We start from the raw sequence: 14374 nt of genomic DNA on the forward strand, positions 1-14374 counted from the left end.
ACATGTTGAAGAGAGGCTGGTGGAGCTGAGTGTTGCTCTGCTGCTCTGCTCTGCTCTCTGATCTGTCTGTTTGAACATGTTGAAGAGAGGCTGGTGGAGCTGAGTGTTGCTCTGCTGCTCTGCTCTGCTCTCTGATCTGTCTGTTTGAACATGTTGAAGAGAGGCTGGTGGAGCTGAGTGTTGCTCTGCTGCTCTGCTCTGCTACTCTCTGATCTGTCTGTTTGAACATGTTGAAGAGAGGCTGGTGGAGCTGAGTGTTGCTCTGCTGCTCTGCTCTGCTCTCTGATCTGTCTGTTTGAACATGTTGAAGAGAGGCTGGTGGAGCTGAGTGTTGCTCTGCTCTGCTCTCTGATCTGTCTGTTTGAACATGTTGAAGAGAGGCTGGTGGAGCTGAGTGTTGCTCTGCTGCTCTGCTCTGCTCTGCTCTCTGATCTGTCTGTTTGAACATGTTGAAGAGAGGCTGGTGGAGCTGAGTGTTGCTCTGCTGCTCTGCTCTGCTCTCTGATCTGTCTGTTTGAACATGTTGAAGAGAGGCTGGTGGAGCTGAGTGTTGCTCTGCTGCTCTGCTCTGCTACTCTCTGATCTGTCTGTTTGAACATGTTGAAGAGAGGCTGGTGGAGCTGAGTGTTGCTCTGCTCTGCTCTCTGATCTGTCTGTTTGAACATGTTGAAGAGAGGCTGGTGGAGCTGAGTGTTGCTCTGCTGCTCTGCTCTGCTCTGTCCCGTTGATCTGCCTGTTTGATGAGATGATGTTGGCTAACATGGAGTGGTTGTCGTGTTTAATCTAGTGAATATCTGGAAGTGCACCAGGCAGAGCTGCTCTTCCTGACCGTGCAGCAGAAAGACATCAAGAGGAACTCAAGACTGGTAAGAAAATAGACAAGGAAGGGAATGGGAAAGAAAGACTGGTGGGAATTTCCAATGTTACAAACTGCAAGGCCTTCGGCCACTGGGAGGATAACACACTGCAATTATAAGTGATTACCCAGTCAGTACAATATAACACTGCAATTATAAGTGATTACCCAGTCAGTACAATATAACACTGCAATTATAAGTGATTACCCAGTCAGTACAATATAACACTGCAATTATAAGTGATTACCCAGTCAGTACAATATAACACAGCAATTATAAGTGATTACCCAGTCAGTACAATATAACACAGCAATTATAAGTGATTACCCAGTCAGTACAATATAACACAGCAATTATAAGTGATTACCCAGTCAGTACAATATAACACTGCAATTATAAGTGATTACCCAGTCAGTACAATATAACACTGCAATTATAAGTGATTACCCAGTCAGTACAATATAACACTGCAATTATAAGTGATTACCCGGTGAGCACCATGTCATTTTGACTTTTCAGGCAAATTTATAATAAATATAACTACTGTACTTTCATTTTTTTTACAGGCTTTTTTGTACGATTTAGAAAAGGTATGTTGCTTTTTTGTTTGTTTAATAGAGTTGAATTAACTTGAAAAATATTGAAATTGAAATCCAGTACTGCACGGCCTACTTTTAACATCCATCATTTATTCCGCAGCAAATCCGAATGGAGGAGCGGTACGTGAGAAGACTGGAATTTCACCTCAGTAAGGTAAGGAATTGACGACTCCCCATTGCGATGCTCCGTGCAGCACAGTGACCGTGCTTTCCCAGCGCGGCTCCTCCTCTGCTGTGCGCCGCTTGACTGCTGTTTCTGCTCCTCAAGGTGGAGGAACTCTACGAGTCGTACTGCATCCAGTGGAGGCTGTGTGACGGCGCCCGGAACATGAAGCACGCTTTCTCCATGTCGCCCTCCAGCAGAGCTTCCAGGGAGAGCCAGGTGGAGCTCAGCAGAAACCTCAGGGAGTGCATGGAGGTAGGGAAGACAGTGGAGCCCTGAAACCAATTGGAGAATCTCCACCTTTCTGTTGTTTTCAAGGAGAAACCGCGGGTTTGGGTTCATGGCGCTGCTTTTCATTGATAGCATGGTTCCTGTCTCTGTCAGGACATGTTTTCATTAATAGCATGGTTCCTTTCTCTGTCAGGACATGTGCCTGATGGAAAGAACACTTGAAATACTCCTGGGAGAGCTTCGGATCAGGATGAAAGGTAAAACCCCAGGAAATGAAAGATGCAACAGTTAATTGACTGACCAATTGTCAATCGCCATGTCTCATTTGAATCAATTAATGATTGCTGATATTAATTTGAATATTGAACATAGTTTTGAGAGGCTGGGCATGACCCGGTAATGGTACACTTCACAAGCTCAGGCACAGCTTCAAGACAGACTCATGGGCAGGGCTTCTCTCTACTCAAGGGCATGACCCGGTAATGGCACACTTCACAAGCTCAGGCACAGCTTCAAGACAGACTCATGGGCAGGGCTTCTCTCTACTCAAGGGCATGACCCGGTAATGGCACACTTCACAAGCTCAGGCACAGCTTCAAGACAGACTCATGGGCAGGGCTTCTCTCTACTCAAGGGCATGACCCAGTAATGGCACACTTCACAAGCTCAGGCACAGCTTCAAGACAGACTCATGGGCAGGGCTTCTCTCTACTCAAGGGCATGACCCGGTAATGGCACACTTCACAAGCTCAGACACAGCTTCAAGACAGACTCATGGGCAGGGCTTCTCTCTACTCAAGGGCATGACCTGGTAATGGCACACTTCACAAGCTCAGACACAGCTTCAAGACAGACTCATGGGCAGGGCTTCTCTCTACACAATATTTTCTTCTATACATAAACAAATATCTTGGTTTTGGCACGCATGTCATTTGTCTAGAGAGAGTCAAAGCCTCTGATGTTTATGGATTGAACGTAATTATTTTTGCCAGCAAACAAACATTACCAGTTGGAGAGAATTCAATCTAAATGAAGGAGTCACTAAACAGCAGGGTAATGGTGCGCTCAATGAATCCATGCTGCTTTGGTCTCTTGCAGGGCTGATTGGTTTTGCACGCCTGTGTCCGGGGGATCAGTATGAGGTACTGACGGGTCCTTCTGCATTCTTACACTATTCCTATGCACCTGCTCACAGTAAAGTTTGAACTAATGTATATTATTAACAGTGTTGCCATTTGAGGGACTTTACAGCATTACTGAGAGCAAAACATGAGACGATCCGAAAGTGACAGATTCGTGGTTATGATACGGTGAATCAAGATAAGTACAAAATGACTCCACAGATCAGCATGTTCCAACCTAAATGAAACAGCTGGACTCAGAGAACAATACCCTTAGATCAGGCTCTTCACATGCTTAGCAGCCATGTGCAAGGTGGAACAGTGTGATTCTGTCGTAGGGTTTGAGTGAAATGAGATGTGGTAAAAATGCATTGAAAATCTCTTTTCTCTCTGCTTGGGTTTTCTTGCAGGTTTTCATCAGGCTGGGTCGGCAGAGGTGGAAGATAAAGGGGAAGATCCAGAGTGACGACAGACAAACCTGGGACTCTGAGGAGATGGTCTTCCTGCCCCTCATTCACGAGAGCTTCGACATAAAGGTAATCCAGCCGAGCTTCTGCACAGCAAACCCACAAGCGTGTCTCTGTCAGAGGCTTCGTTCATGCATGTTCATTTATTAACATGTCTGAATGATAAAGGTAAACTGTCACAATCTAACACAGATGTGTGCAGGTCGAGCTGCTGTTTCATTGTATTTATTTTCCTCAGGTTACAGAGCTGAGAGGTCTGAGTACAGTTCTGGTAGGGGTGGTGACGTGTCAGAGTGCCAATTTCTTCACTGCCAGACCGCAGATAATGGTTGTGGACATCACTGAACTGGGAACCATCAAACTGCAGATGGAGGTCTTATGGGAGTGAGTGTGGTTTGTACTGTTGAATAACTGGACTTTCTTAATAGGGTCTTAAGCTGAGGGAACATGAAGCCACTTTCTCAGGAACAGTGGCTTGAAACCTGGTTCCAGGAGACCTAGTTAGAGGCAACGTTGCTGTATCAAACCCCAAGTCTCCCCTGTTGTGCTGCGCAGTGGCCTTAAACCTAGTCTCCTGAAACCAAGTTCCAAGCCACAAAGTGGCTTTGTGTTCCCTCAGCTTAACATGACACGAAGGTGGGGAGATGTAGCAAATTCCTCGCACTGCATACGTTTAAATGAATGAAACAGAGTTCATTTTAATGATCATATTCATACAGATATTAAGGATATTAATAACACTGTATTAGAGGCTTTTTACAGGCTTTTTTGTACGACTTAGAAAAGGTATGTTGCTTTTTTGTTTGTTTAATACAGTTGAATTAACTTGAAAAATATTGAAATTGAAATTTCATTGAAATTCATTTTAATGATCATATTCATACAAATATTAAGGATATTAATAACACTGTATTAAAATGCTAAAGCAAACATGGAGCTAAGACCCCTCGGTCACACACACACAGGAAACGAGCGCAGCTGTGCGAGAGAGCATGTGATCACAGCCCCTGCTTCTGTAGTCAAGACGACCAGATGCCACTAAAAAGAAACCTCTGGCACTTCACTGGGAATCTGTAAGCCCAGGTGGATTTGATTGCCGGAACGAATTTCGTCTGTTTTCTAGTTTATCATCAGCCCCGTCACAAAATCTCCTATAAGTCATAAATATTGCTGGTGAAATGGGACCAGCTGTGAACCCCAGTATAATCCCCATGACCAGGAAAGACCCCTGACTCTGCACACCCCTTGAGCGCTCGTTAGAAGCAGGCTCTTTTTATTGATTTATTGAGTTTGTACCTTTAATGTGCTTTCTTCCCATACTGTTGTTTTTATTAATGCCCATGAGTCATATACTGTAGCAAACCCAAGTGTTTTACTAAGTACTATACAATAGCACGGTATTTTAGTATATGGGTCATCTGAGAGTACACAGTATACACCAGCTTCATTGTTAATTGCCCCCTACTTTGTCCTCTAGCCCCTTTCACACTGGAGAGGTGAGCTCACCCAGCAGCCCCTCCGGCAGGCTCCCAGCCCCCAGCAGAAAGGGATCCCTGTACAGCTGGACTCCTCCCAGCACTCCCAGCTTCCGGGAGAGGTATTTCACTGTGAGTACCATCTATAGATCTAGAGCTGTGCTTCCCTGAGGCTGGTGGAGCCATGAAGGGACCAACAGGCTGCCAGTCAACCCTTTCAGCACTGTTACTTAAAATACTTTCAGGCATCCAGATAGATGGATACTGTAGATGGATGGATGGATGGATGGATGGATACTATAGATGGATGGATGGATGGATGGATGGATGGATGGATGGATGGATGGATGGATACTATAGATGGATGGATGGATGGATGGATGGATGGATGGATGGATGGATACTATAGATGGATGGATGGATGGATGGATACTATAGATGGATGGATGGATGGATGGATACTATAGATGGATGGATGGATGGATGGATGGATGGATGGATACTATAGATGGATGGATGGATGGATGGATGGATGGATGGATGGATGGATGGATGGATGGATACTATAGATGGATGGATGGATGGATGGATACTATAGATGGATGGATGGATGGATGGATACTATAGATGGATGGATGGATGGATGGATGGATGGATGGATGGATACTATAGATGGATGGATGGATGGATGGATGGATGGATGGATGGATACTATAGATGGATGGATGGATGGATGGATGGATGGATGGATGGATGGATAGATGGAAACTATAGATGGATGGATGGATACTATAGATGGATGGATGGATACTATAGATGGATGGATGGATACTATGGATGGGTGGATGGATACTATAGATGGATGGATGGATGGATGGATGGATGGATAGATGGATGGATGGATGGATGGATGGATGGATGGATGGATGGATGGATGGATGGATAGATGGATGGATGGATGGATACTATAGATGGATGGATGGATGGATGGATGGATGGATGGATGGATGGATGGATGGATGGATGGATGGATACTATAGATGGATGGATGGATGGATGGATGGATACTATAGATGGATGGATAGATGGATGGATGGATGGATGGATACTATGGATGGGTGGATGGATGGATGGACAGATAGATACTATAGATGGATGGATGGATAGTGCTTTTCTATATTAATAGATGAGGTGCTGATGTTGATGTCTGTTGTTCAGCAGTACCAGGACCCCGACAGCTCCTTCACTCTGCTGCCTCGTGACTCCAGGGCAGCGTCCGTATTGAATTACCTGGCAGACAGTCCACAGGGCTCGCTCTCCCCCGTATTCCCCCCAGACAATGAGGGATGGCAGGGGCCTCGAGCCAGCCCTCCCTTCCCTGATGACAGGTCGGACTCGCAGGCAAAGGGGGGGCTCCTCTCCTCGGAGATGGGAAGCAGCTGCTGGTCTGGAGAAGAAAGCAAATGGGAGAGGTACAGCACGCCGGACATCCTGAGAGAGAACAGGCTGACAGGAGGCCCCCATGCCGACAGCGCCCCCTGGAGCCTCCACGGAGGAGACGCTGGCAGGAGGAGTCTCACGACGCGACTGACGTTTCAAGACAGAGCTCAGAGCGCCACTCCCCTGAGGAGCACGTCCCGCAGGCTGGCAGAGCTGCTGCACGAGGTCAACGGAGACCTGCAGAACACGGGGAGGCAGGACTGGGAGCTCAAGAGACTGGGGAAGCAAATCCTGCTCTTTGGAGATATTCTAAAGGTAAGCGTGGTATTCAAATGCTCCCACATCGACACTGTTATATGTGGTTAACTGGTTCCATCTCTGTGACTCTTGTCCACCTGGCACACAAGAGTATGTACTCATATCACACCTGTCAGTATGTACTCATATCACACCTATCAGTATGTACTCATGTCACGCCTGTCAGTATGTACTCATGTCACACCTATCAGTATGTACTCATATCACACCTATCAGTATGTACTCATATCACACCTGTCAGTATGTACTCATGTCACGCCTGTCCTCCAGTCCTGACCGCTGACTTTGTTACAGTATCACTGCTCTCTTCCTACAGAATGACCTCTACCTGCACAAAACCTCTTCAATGGAAACCCTGGCGGTGGAGGAGGAGGTGCTGGGCAGTTTCGATTTCCTCTCCACTGATTTCAATGCTGACGAGCTGTCCTGCTTGGGCAGTGTGAGGTATGCTGGTTCTTTCAATTAAAACACAGCACTGGGGTCCATTCAGTTGATCTAAATAGCGTTCATAGAAATAATACAGGCCCCTTTGTGTATCAAATGAAACAGTGCATGGACGTCTCTTTAGGGTGTTGCTTGTATTCAAGCACTGGAGAGGGCTGGACTCTGAGGAATGCTCCTATACAGATCCTATGTGAGCTGGTCTGTATTCAAGCACTGGAGAGGGCTGGACTCTGAGGAATGCTCCTTTACAGATCCCATGTGATTAGATCAATTGAATAGACCCAACTTTCTATGTGCTTTGAAGTTGGACCCCCATTTGAAATGCCCGGTTTGCACGCTGCCTCACCATTGCATCCCAGCTATGGACCGGGAGCACTGAAGAGCTCAGCATCGTATACTAGCTGGGGACTGCAAACAAGGTTTCCTTCTGTGTCACGCTTACGAACACCCTCGTTTCTAATAGCGCATGCACGTTTCTGTTTCTTTGTGGATTTGTCCTGCTGTGTTTAGAGTTGAATTGGACTGTGACCTTGCTTAGTAAGAGCGAGCAGCAATGAGTGGCTGTGATGTACAGTATAGATAAAGAACTCTGGACCGCTGGTGCACCAGATCAGCAGGTAACAAAGCAATCTCATCTCTTTCAGAGTCAGTGCATTCCGAGAAGGCATCCTTCCAAACCTGGGGATGTTACCACAGGGCACCGAGTCAAGGACAGTGACAGAGAGAGTCCCGCTAACCACAGGGGACAGCAGCTTAGACCTGTCACTCGCCGTTCACCTGTGCATGTGCAAGCTCCTTGTGCAGGTACGACCCGCGGGGATCGTCCTTACAAGCTGTGCTTTATCATCGTGGGAAAAGCATGTGTTTCAATTGCATTCGTTAGCTGGAAAGTACTACTGCTTACATTTTACAACAGCAGAACGATGCCCTCTGCTGGTTCGTCTCAGTATTGCAGTCCCTGCTCTGCAATGGTTTCCATGTGTTTGAATGGTTTTCAGCCTTGCACTGTGCACTTGCTTCTGTCTGCTCCAGGTTATATTTGGGTTGTTTTCTGTTTCTTCTCCTTCCAGCTCCTGAGCTGCTCAGACTCCTCTGTGGTTCAGAGCGCTCTATTAGAAGAGCTTTCTTTGCAAGCTGACGTCTTAGAGAAAATAAGCAAACTATCACTGGAGAAGTCTGCAAATGAATATTCAGCTAGGGACCGTAAGTAGATGATGTAATAATAATAATAATAATAATAATGTGCTAAACCAGACATGCTATATTAAATACTGAAAATATATACATGTTGCTTTATAGAAACCAAAAACATATTTAATAGCTTTCAGTTATTACATCATATTGTGATGATACGAGTAATAGGCTTTACAGATTGCTGTTTTGTGCACTTTCCTCTGTGTAAAGTAACTACAGTATTAATGGTGCAGATATCACCATCTGGTGGTAAGATAACACAAGTGCAGGATGTTCTGCACAGTACAAACTATCAGAAACGTACTGGTAGCAGTGAGTCATGTTGCAATGCTCTTAAATACAGACAGGCTAACGTTGTTGTTCATTGTAACGATGGGATTCCTGATCTAACACTGAATTTATTGATTCTGTTTTCTGATTACATACTGTTTTGTTTTTGTTCCAGTTGTTCCAAAGTGTCAGAGGTTAAAATCACTTCTCTCATTCTGGGACGAATGCACAGAAAGTGAGACAGTGTTCTACTGCTCCACAGAGAAGATACTGAAGCAACTGAGGAAACGATTCATTCATAAAGTGAAAGCGAAGCAGCCGGGCCAAGCAGACACAGGTACAGGGCAAGGCAGGGCTGGACAATTTATTAGGAACGGCCCAGGATAAAGTAGGTTTAGCACTCTATTTCATTAATCTGTCGTGAGCAATTATTATGAATGCATCTATAACCGTGTTATAAAGGATGCTACACAATACCAGATAACAGCACTGCGTTATAGAAACATTACCATGAACAACAGCACTGCGTTATAGAAACATTACCATGAATAACAGCACTGCGTTATAGAAACATCACCATGAATAACAGCACTGCGTTATAGAAACATCACCATGAATAACAGCACTGCGTTATAGAAACATTACCATGAATAACAGCACTGCGTTATAGAAACATTACCATGAATAACAGCACTGCGTTATAGAAACATCACCATGAATAACAGCACTGCGTTATAGAAACATTACCATGAATAACAGCACTGCGTTATAGAAACATCACCATGAATAACAGCACTGCGTTATAGAAACATTACCATGAATAACAGCACTGCGTTATAGAAACATTACCATGAATAACAGCACTGCGTTATAGAAACATCACCATGAATAACAGCACTGCGTTATAGAAACATTACCATGAATAACAGCACTGCGTTATAGAAACATCACCATGAATAACAGCACTGCGTTATAGAAACATTACCATGAATATCAGCACTGCGTTATAGAAACATCACCATGAATAACAGCACTGCGTTATAGAAACATTACCATGAATAACAGCACTGCGTTATAGAAACATTACCATGAATAACAGCACTGCGTTATAGAAACATTACCATGAATAACAGCACTGCGTTATAGAAACATCACCATGAATAACAGCACTGCGTTATAGAAACATTACCATGAATAACAGCACTGCGTTATAGAAACATTACCATGAATAACAGCACTGCGTTATAGAAACATTACCATGAATAACAGCACTGCGTTATAGAAACATTACCATGAATAACAGCACTGCGTTATAGAAACATTACCATGAATAACAGCACTGCGTTATAGAAACATCACCATGAATAACAGCACTGCGTTATAGAAACATTACCATGAACAACAGCACTGCGTTATAGAAACATTACCATGAATAACAGCACTGCGTTATAGAAACATCACCATGAATAACAGCACTGCGTTATAGAAACATTACCATGAATAACAGCACTGCGTTATAGAAACATCACCATGAATAACAGCACTGCGTTATAGAAACATTACCATGAATAACAGCACTGCGTTATAGAAACATTACCATGAATAACAGCACTGCGTTATAGAAACATTACCATGAATAACAGCACTGCGTTATAGAAACATTACCATGAATAACAGCACTGCGTTATAGAAACATCACCATGAATAACAGCACTGCGTTATAGAAACATCACCATGAATAACAGCACTGCGTTATAGAAACATTACCATGAATAACAGCACTGCGTTATAGAAACATCACCATGAATAACAGCACTGCGTTATAGAAACATCACCATGAATAACAGCACTGCGTTATAGAAACATCACCATGAATAACAGCACTGCGTTATAGAAACATTACCATGAATAACAGCACTGCGTTATAGAAACATTACCATGAATAACAGCACTGCGTTATAGAAACATTACCATGAATAACAGCACTGCGTTATAGAAACATTACCATGAATAACAGCACTGCGTTATAGAAACATTACCATGAATAACAGCACTGCGTTATAGAAACATTACCATGAATAACAGCACTGCGTTATAGAAACATCACCATGAATAACAGCACTGCGTTATAGAAACATCACCATGAATAACAGCACTGCGTTATAGAAACATTACCATGAACAACAGCACTGCGTTATAGAAACATTACCATGAACAACAGCACTGCGTTATAGAAACATTACCATGAATAACAGCACTGCGTTATAGAAACATTACCATGAATAACAGCACTGCGTTATAGAAACATTACCATGAATAACAGCACTGCGTTATAGAAACATTACCATGAATAACAGCACTGCGTTATAGAAACATTACCATGAATAACAGCACTGCGTTATAGAAACATTACCATGAATAACAGCACTGCGTTATAGAAACATTACCATGAATAACAGCACTGCGTTATAGAAACATTACCATGAATAACAGCACTGCGTTATAGAAACATTACCATGAATAACAGCACTGCGTTATAGAAACATTACCATGAATAACAGCACTGCGTTATAGAAACATCACCATGAATAACAGCACTGCGTTATAGAAACATCACCATGAATAACAGCACTGCGTTATAGAAACATTACCATGAACAACAGCACTGCGTTATAGAAACATTACCATGAACAACAGCACTGCGTTATAGAAACATTACCATGAATAACAGCACTGCGTTATAGAAACATTACCATGAATAACAGCACTGCGTTATAGAAACATTACCATGAATAACAGCACTGCGTTATAGAAACATTACCATGAATAACAGCACTGCGTTATAGAAACATTACCATGAATAACAGCACTGCGTTATAGAAACATCACCATGAATAACAGCACTGCGTTATAGAAACATTACCATGAATAACAGCACTGCGTTATAGAAACATTACCATGAATAACAGCACTGCGTTATAGAAACATCACCATGAATAACAGCACTGCGTTATAGAAACATTACCATGAATAACAGCACTGCGTTATAGAAACATTACCATGAATAACAGCACTGCGTTATAGAAACATTACCATGAATAACAGCACTGCGTTATAGAAACATTACCATGAATAACAGCACTGCGTTATAGAAACATCACCATGAATAACAGCACTGCGTTATAGAAACATTACCATGAATAACAGCACTGCGTTATAGAAACATTACCATGAACAACAGCACTGCGTTATAGAAACATTACCATGAATAACAGCACTGCGTTATAGAAACATTACCATGAATAACAGCACTGCGTTATAGAAACATCACCATGAATAACAGCACTGCGTTATAGAAACATCACCATGAATAACAGCACTGCGTTATAGAAACATTACCATGAATAACAGCACTGCGTTATAGAAACATTACCATGAATAACAGCACTGCGTTATAGAAACATTACCATGAATAACAGCACTGCGTTATAGAAACATTACCATGAATAACAGCACTGCGTTATAGAAACATTACCATGAACAACAGCACTGCGTTATAGAAACATTACCATGAATAACAGCACTGCGTTATAGAAACATTACCATGAATAACAGCACTGCGTTATAGAAACATCACCATGAATAACAGCACTGCGTTATAGAAACATCACCATGAATAACAGCACTGCGTTATAGAAACATCACCATGAATAACAGCACTGCGTTATAGAAACATCACCATGAATAACAGCACTGCGTTATAGAAACATCACCATGAATAACAGCACTGCGTTATAGAAACATTACCATGAATAACAGCACTGCGTTATAGAAACATTACCATGAATAACAGCACTGCGTTATAGAAACATTACCATGAATAACAGCACTGCGTTATAGAAACATCACCATGAATAACAGCACTGCGTTATAGAAACATCACCATGAATAACAGCACTGCGTTATAGAAACATTACCATGAATAACAGCACTGCGTTATAGAAACATTACCATGAATAACAGCACTGCGTTATAGAAACATCACCATGAATAACAGCACTGCGTTATAGAAACATCACCATGAATAACAGCACTGCGTTATAGAAACATTACCATGAATAACAGCACTGCGTTATAGAAACATTACCATGAATAACAGCACTGCGTTATAGAAACATCACCATGAATAACAGCACTGCGTTATAGAAACATTACCATGAATAACAGCACTGCGTTATAGAAACATCACCATGAATAACAGCACTGCGTTATAGAAACATCACCATGAATAACAGCACTGCGTTATAGAAACATTACCATGAATAACAGCACTGCGTTATAGAAACATCACCATGAATAACAGCACTGCGTTATAGAAACATTACCATGAATAACAGCACTGCGTTATAGAAACATCACCATGAATAACAGCACTGCGTTATAGAAACATCACCATGAATAACAGCACTGCGTTATAGAAACATTACCATGAATAACAGCACTGCGTTATAGAAACATTACCATGAATAACAGCACTGCGTTATAGAAACATCACCATGAATAACAGCACTGCGTTATAGAAACATTACCATGAATAACAGCACTGCGTTATAGAAACATTACCATGAATAACAGCACTGCGTTATAGAAACATCACCATGAATAACAGCACTGCGTTATAGAAACATCACCATGAATAACAGCACTGCGTTATAGAAACATTACCATGAATAACAGCACTGCGTTATAGAAACATTACCATGAATAACAGCACTGCGTTATAGAAACATCACCATGAATAACAGCACTGCGTTATAGAAACATTACCATGAATAACAGCACTGCGTTATAGAAACATCACCATGAATAACAGCACTGCGTTATAGAAACATTACCATGAATAACAGCACTGCGTTATAGAAACATTACCATGAATAACAGCACTGCGTTATAGAAACATTACCATGAATAACAGCACTGCGTTATAGAAACATTACCATGAATAACAGCACTGCGTTATAGAAACATCACCATGAATATCATGAAGTGAAGGCATTGATAAGAAACGTTGCAGTCACATTGGAAGATTTCCTTGTTTTCTCTCTTGCTCCTCTACAGTGTTCAGAAGGCTTCTCGAGCAGATACTGTCCTGCTGCCGATTGGTCCCTCCCCCCAGCGTGTCTGAGGGAGTGCGATTGGTCCCTCCCCCCAGCGTGTCTGAGGGAGCGCGATTGGTCCCTCCCCCCAGCGTGTCTGAGGGAGTGCGATTGGTCCCTCCCCCCAGTGTGTCTGAGGGAGTGCAATTGGTCCCTCCCCCCAGCGTGTCTGAGGGAGTGCGATTGGTCCCTCCGCCCAGCGTGTCTGAGGGAGTGCTGACAGTCTTCCAGCTCTTCAACTACCTGCAGAAATGCAGCATCACTGACTTCGGGGAACACCTCACCCAGCTCTCCAAAGAAGGTGCATTCACAGCTCCTGTACTAATAGGCACTGGAACCCTGATTAGAGGGGCTGTGGGCTGCTAGTGGAGCCCTCTGCATGGTCACTGATTAGAGGGGCTGTGGGCTGCTAGTGGAGCCCTCTGCATGTTCCCTAAAGTGCTGTTATTCAGATGATCATTTAAGATGGTACCGTTTCCCATGTCACAAGAAACAGCTGGAAAAGAAGCTGCTGATTACAAAAGGGGAAAACCTGGAGTTACAGTAACAGTGCCTTTGTAATTTAGAGCATTGTTATGTTACATGTGTAATACAGCATCCTTCAGCTTAAATATATAAATGACTACACTGAAATAGTCA

The 14374-nt window shown here is 43.0% G+C and overlaps 1 protein-coding gene across 1 annotated transcript in view; it reads left to right on the plus strand.

The window, feature by feature from the left end:
- Positions 1 to 14374, plus strand: part of LOC117432088 (RIPOR family member 3-like) — a 29911-nt gene that overhangs the window by 12995 nt on the left and 2542 nt on the right. The window contains exons 4-18 of the mRNA XM_059003460.1: positions 788 to 866; positions 1424 to 1447; positions 1557 to 1610; positions 1725 to 1874; positions 2044 to 2107; positions 2949 to 2992; positions 3382 to 3507; positions 3677 to 3822; positions 4916 to 5045; positions 6132 to 6668; positions 6988 to 7115; positions 7760 to 7919; positions 8186 to 8318; positions 8755 to 8916; positions 13698 to 14036. Coding sequence (XP_058859443.1) covers positions 788 to 866; positions 1424 to 1447; positions 1557 to 1610; positions 1725 to 1874; positions 2044 to 2107; positions 2949 to 2992; positions 3382 to 3507; positions 3677 to 3822; positions 4916 to 5045; positions 6132 to 6668; positions 6988 to 7115; positions 7760 to 7919; positions 8186 to 8318; positions 8755 to 8916; positions 13698 to 14036 — 2276 coding nt within the window. The remainder of the gene's footprint in view (positions 1 to 787; positions 867 to 1423; positions 1448 to 1556; positions 1611 to 1724; positions 1875 to 2043; positions 2108 to 2948; positions 2993 to 3381; positions 3508 to 3676; positions 3823 to 4915; positions 5046 to 6131; positions 6669 to 6987; positions 7116 to 7759; positions 7920 to 8185; positions 8319 to 8754; positions 8917 to 13697; positions 14037 to 14374) is intronic.

The sequence above is a fragment of the Acipenser ruthenus genome, chromosome 29 (assembly GCF_902713425.1).
Source record: "Acipenser ruthenus chromosome 29, fAciRut3.2 maternal haplotype, whole genome shotgun sequence".
NCBI classification, from domain to species: domain Eukaryota; kingdom Metazoa; phylum Chordata; class Actinopteri; order Acipenseriformes; family Acipenseridae; genus Acipenser; species Acipenser ruthenus.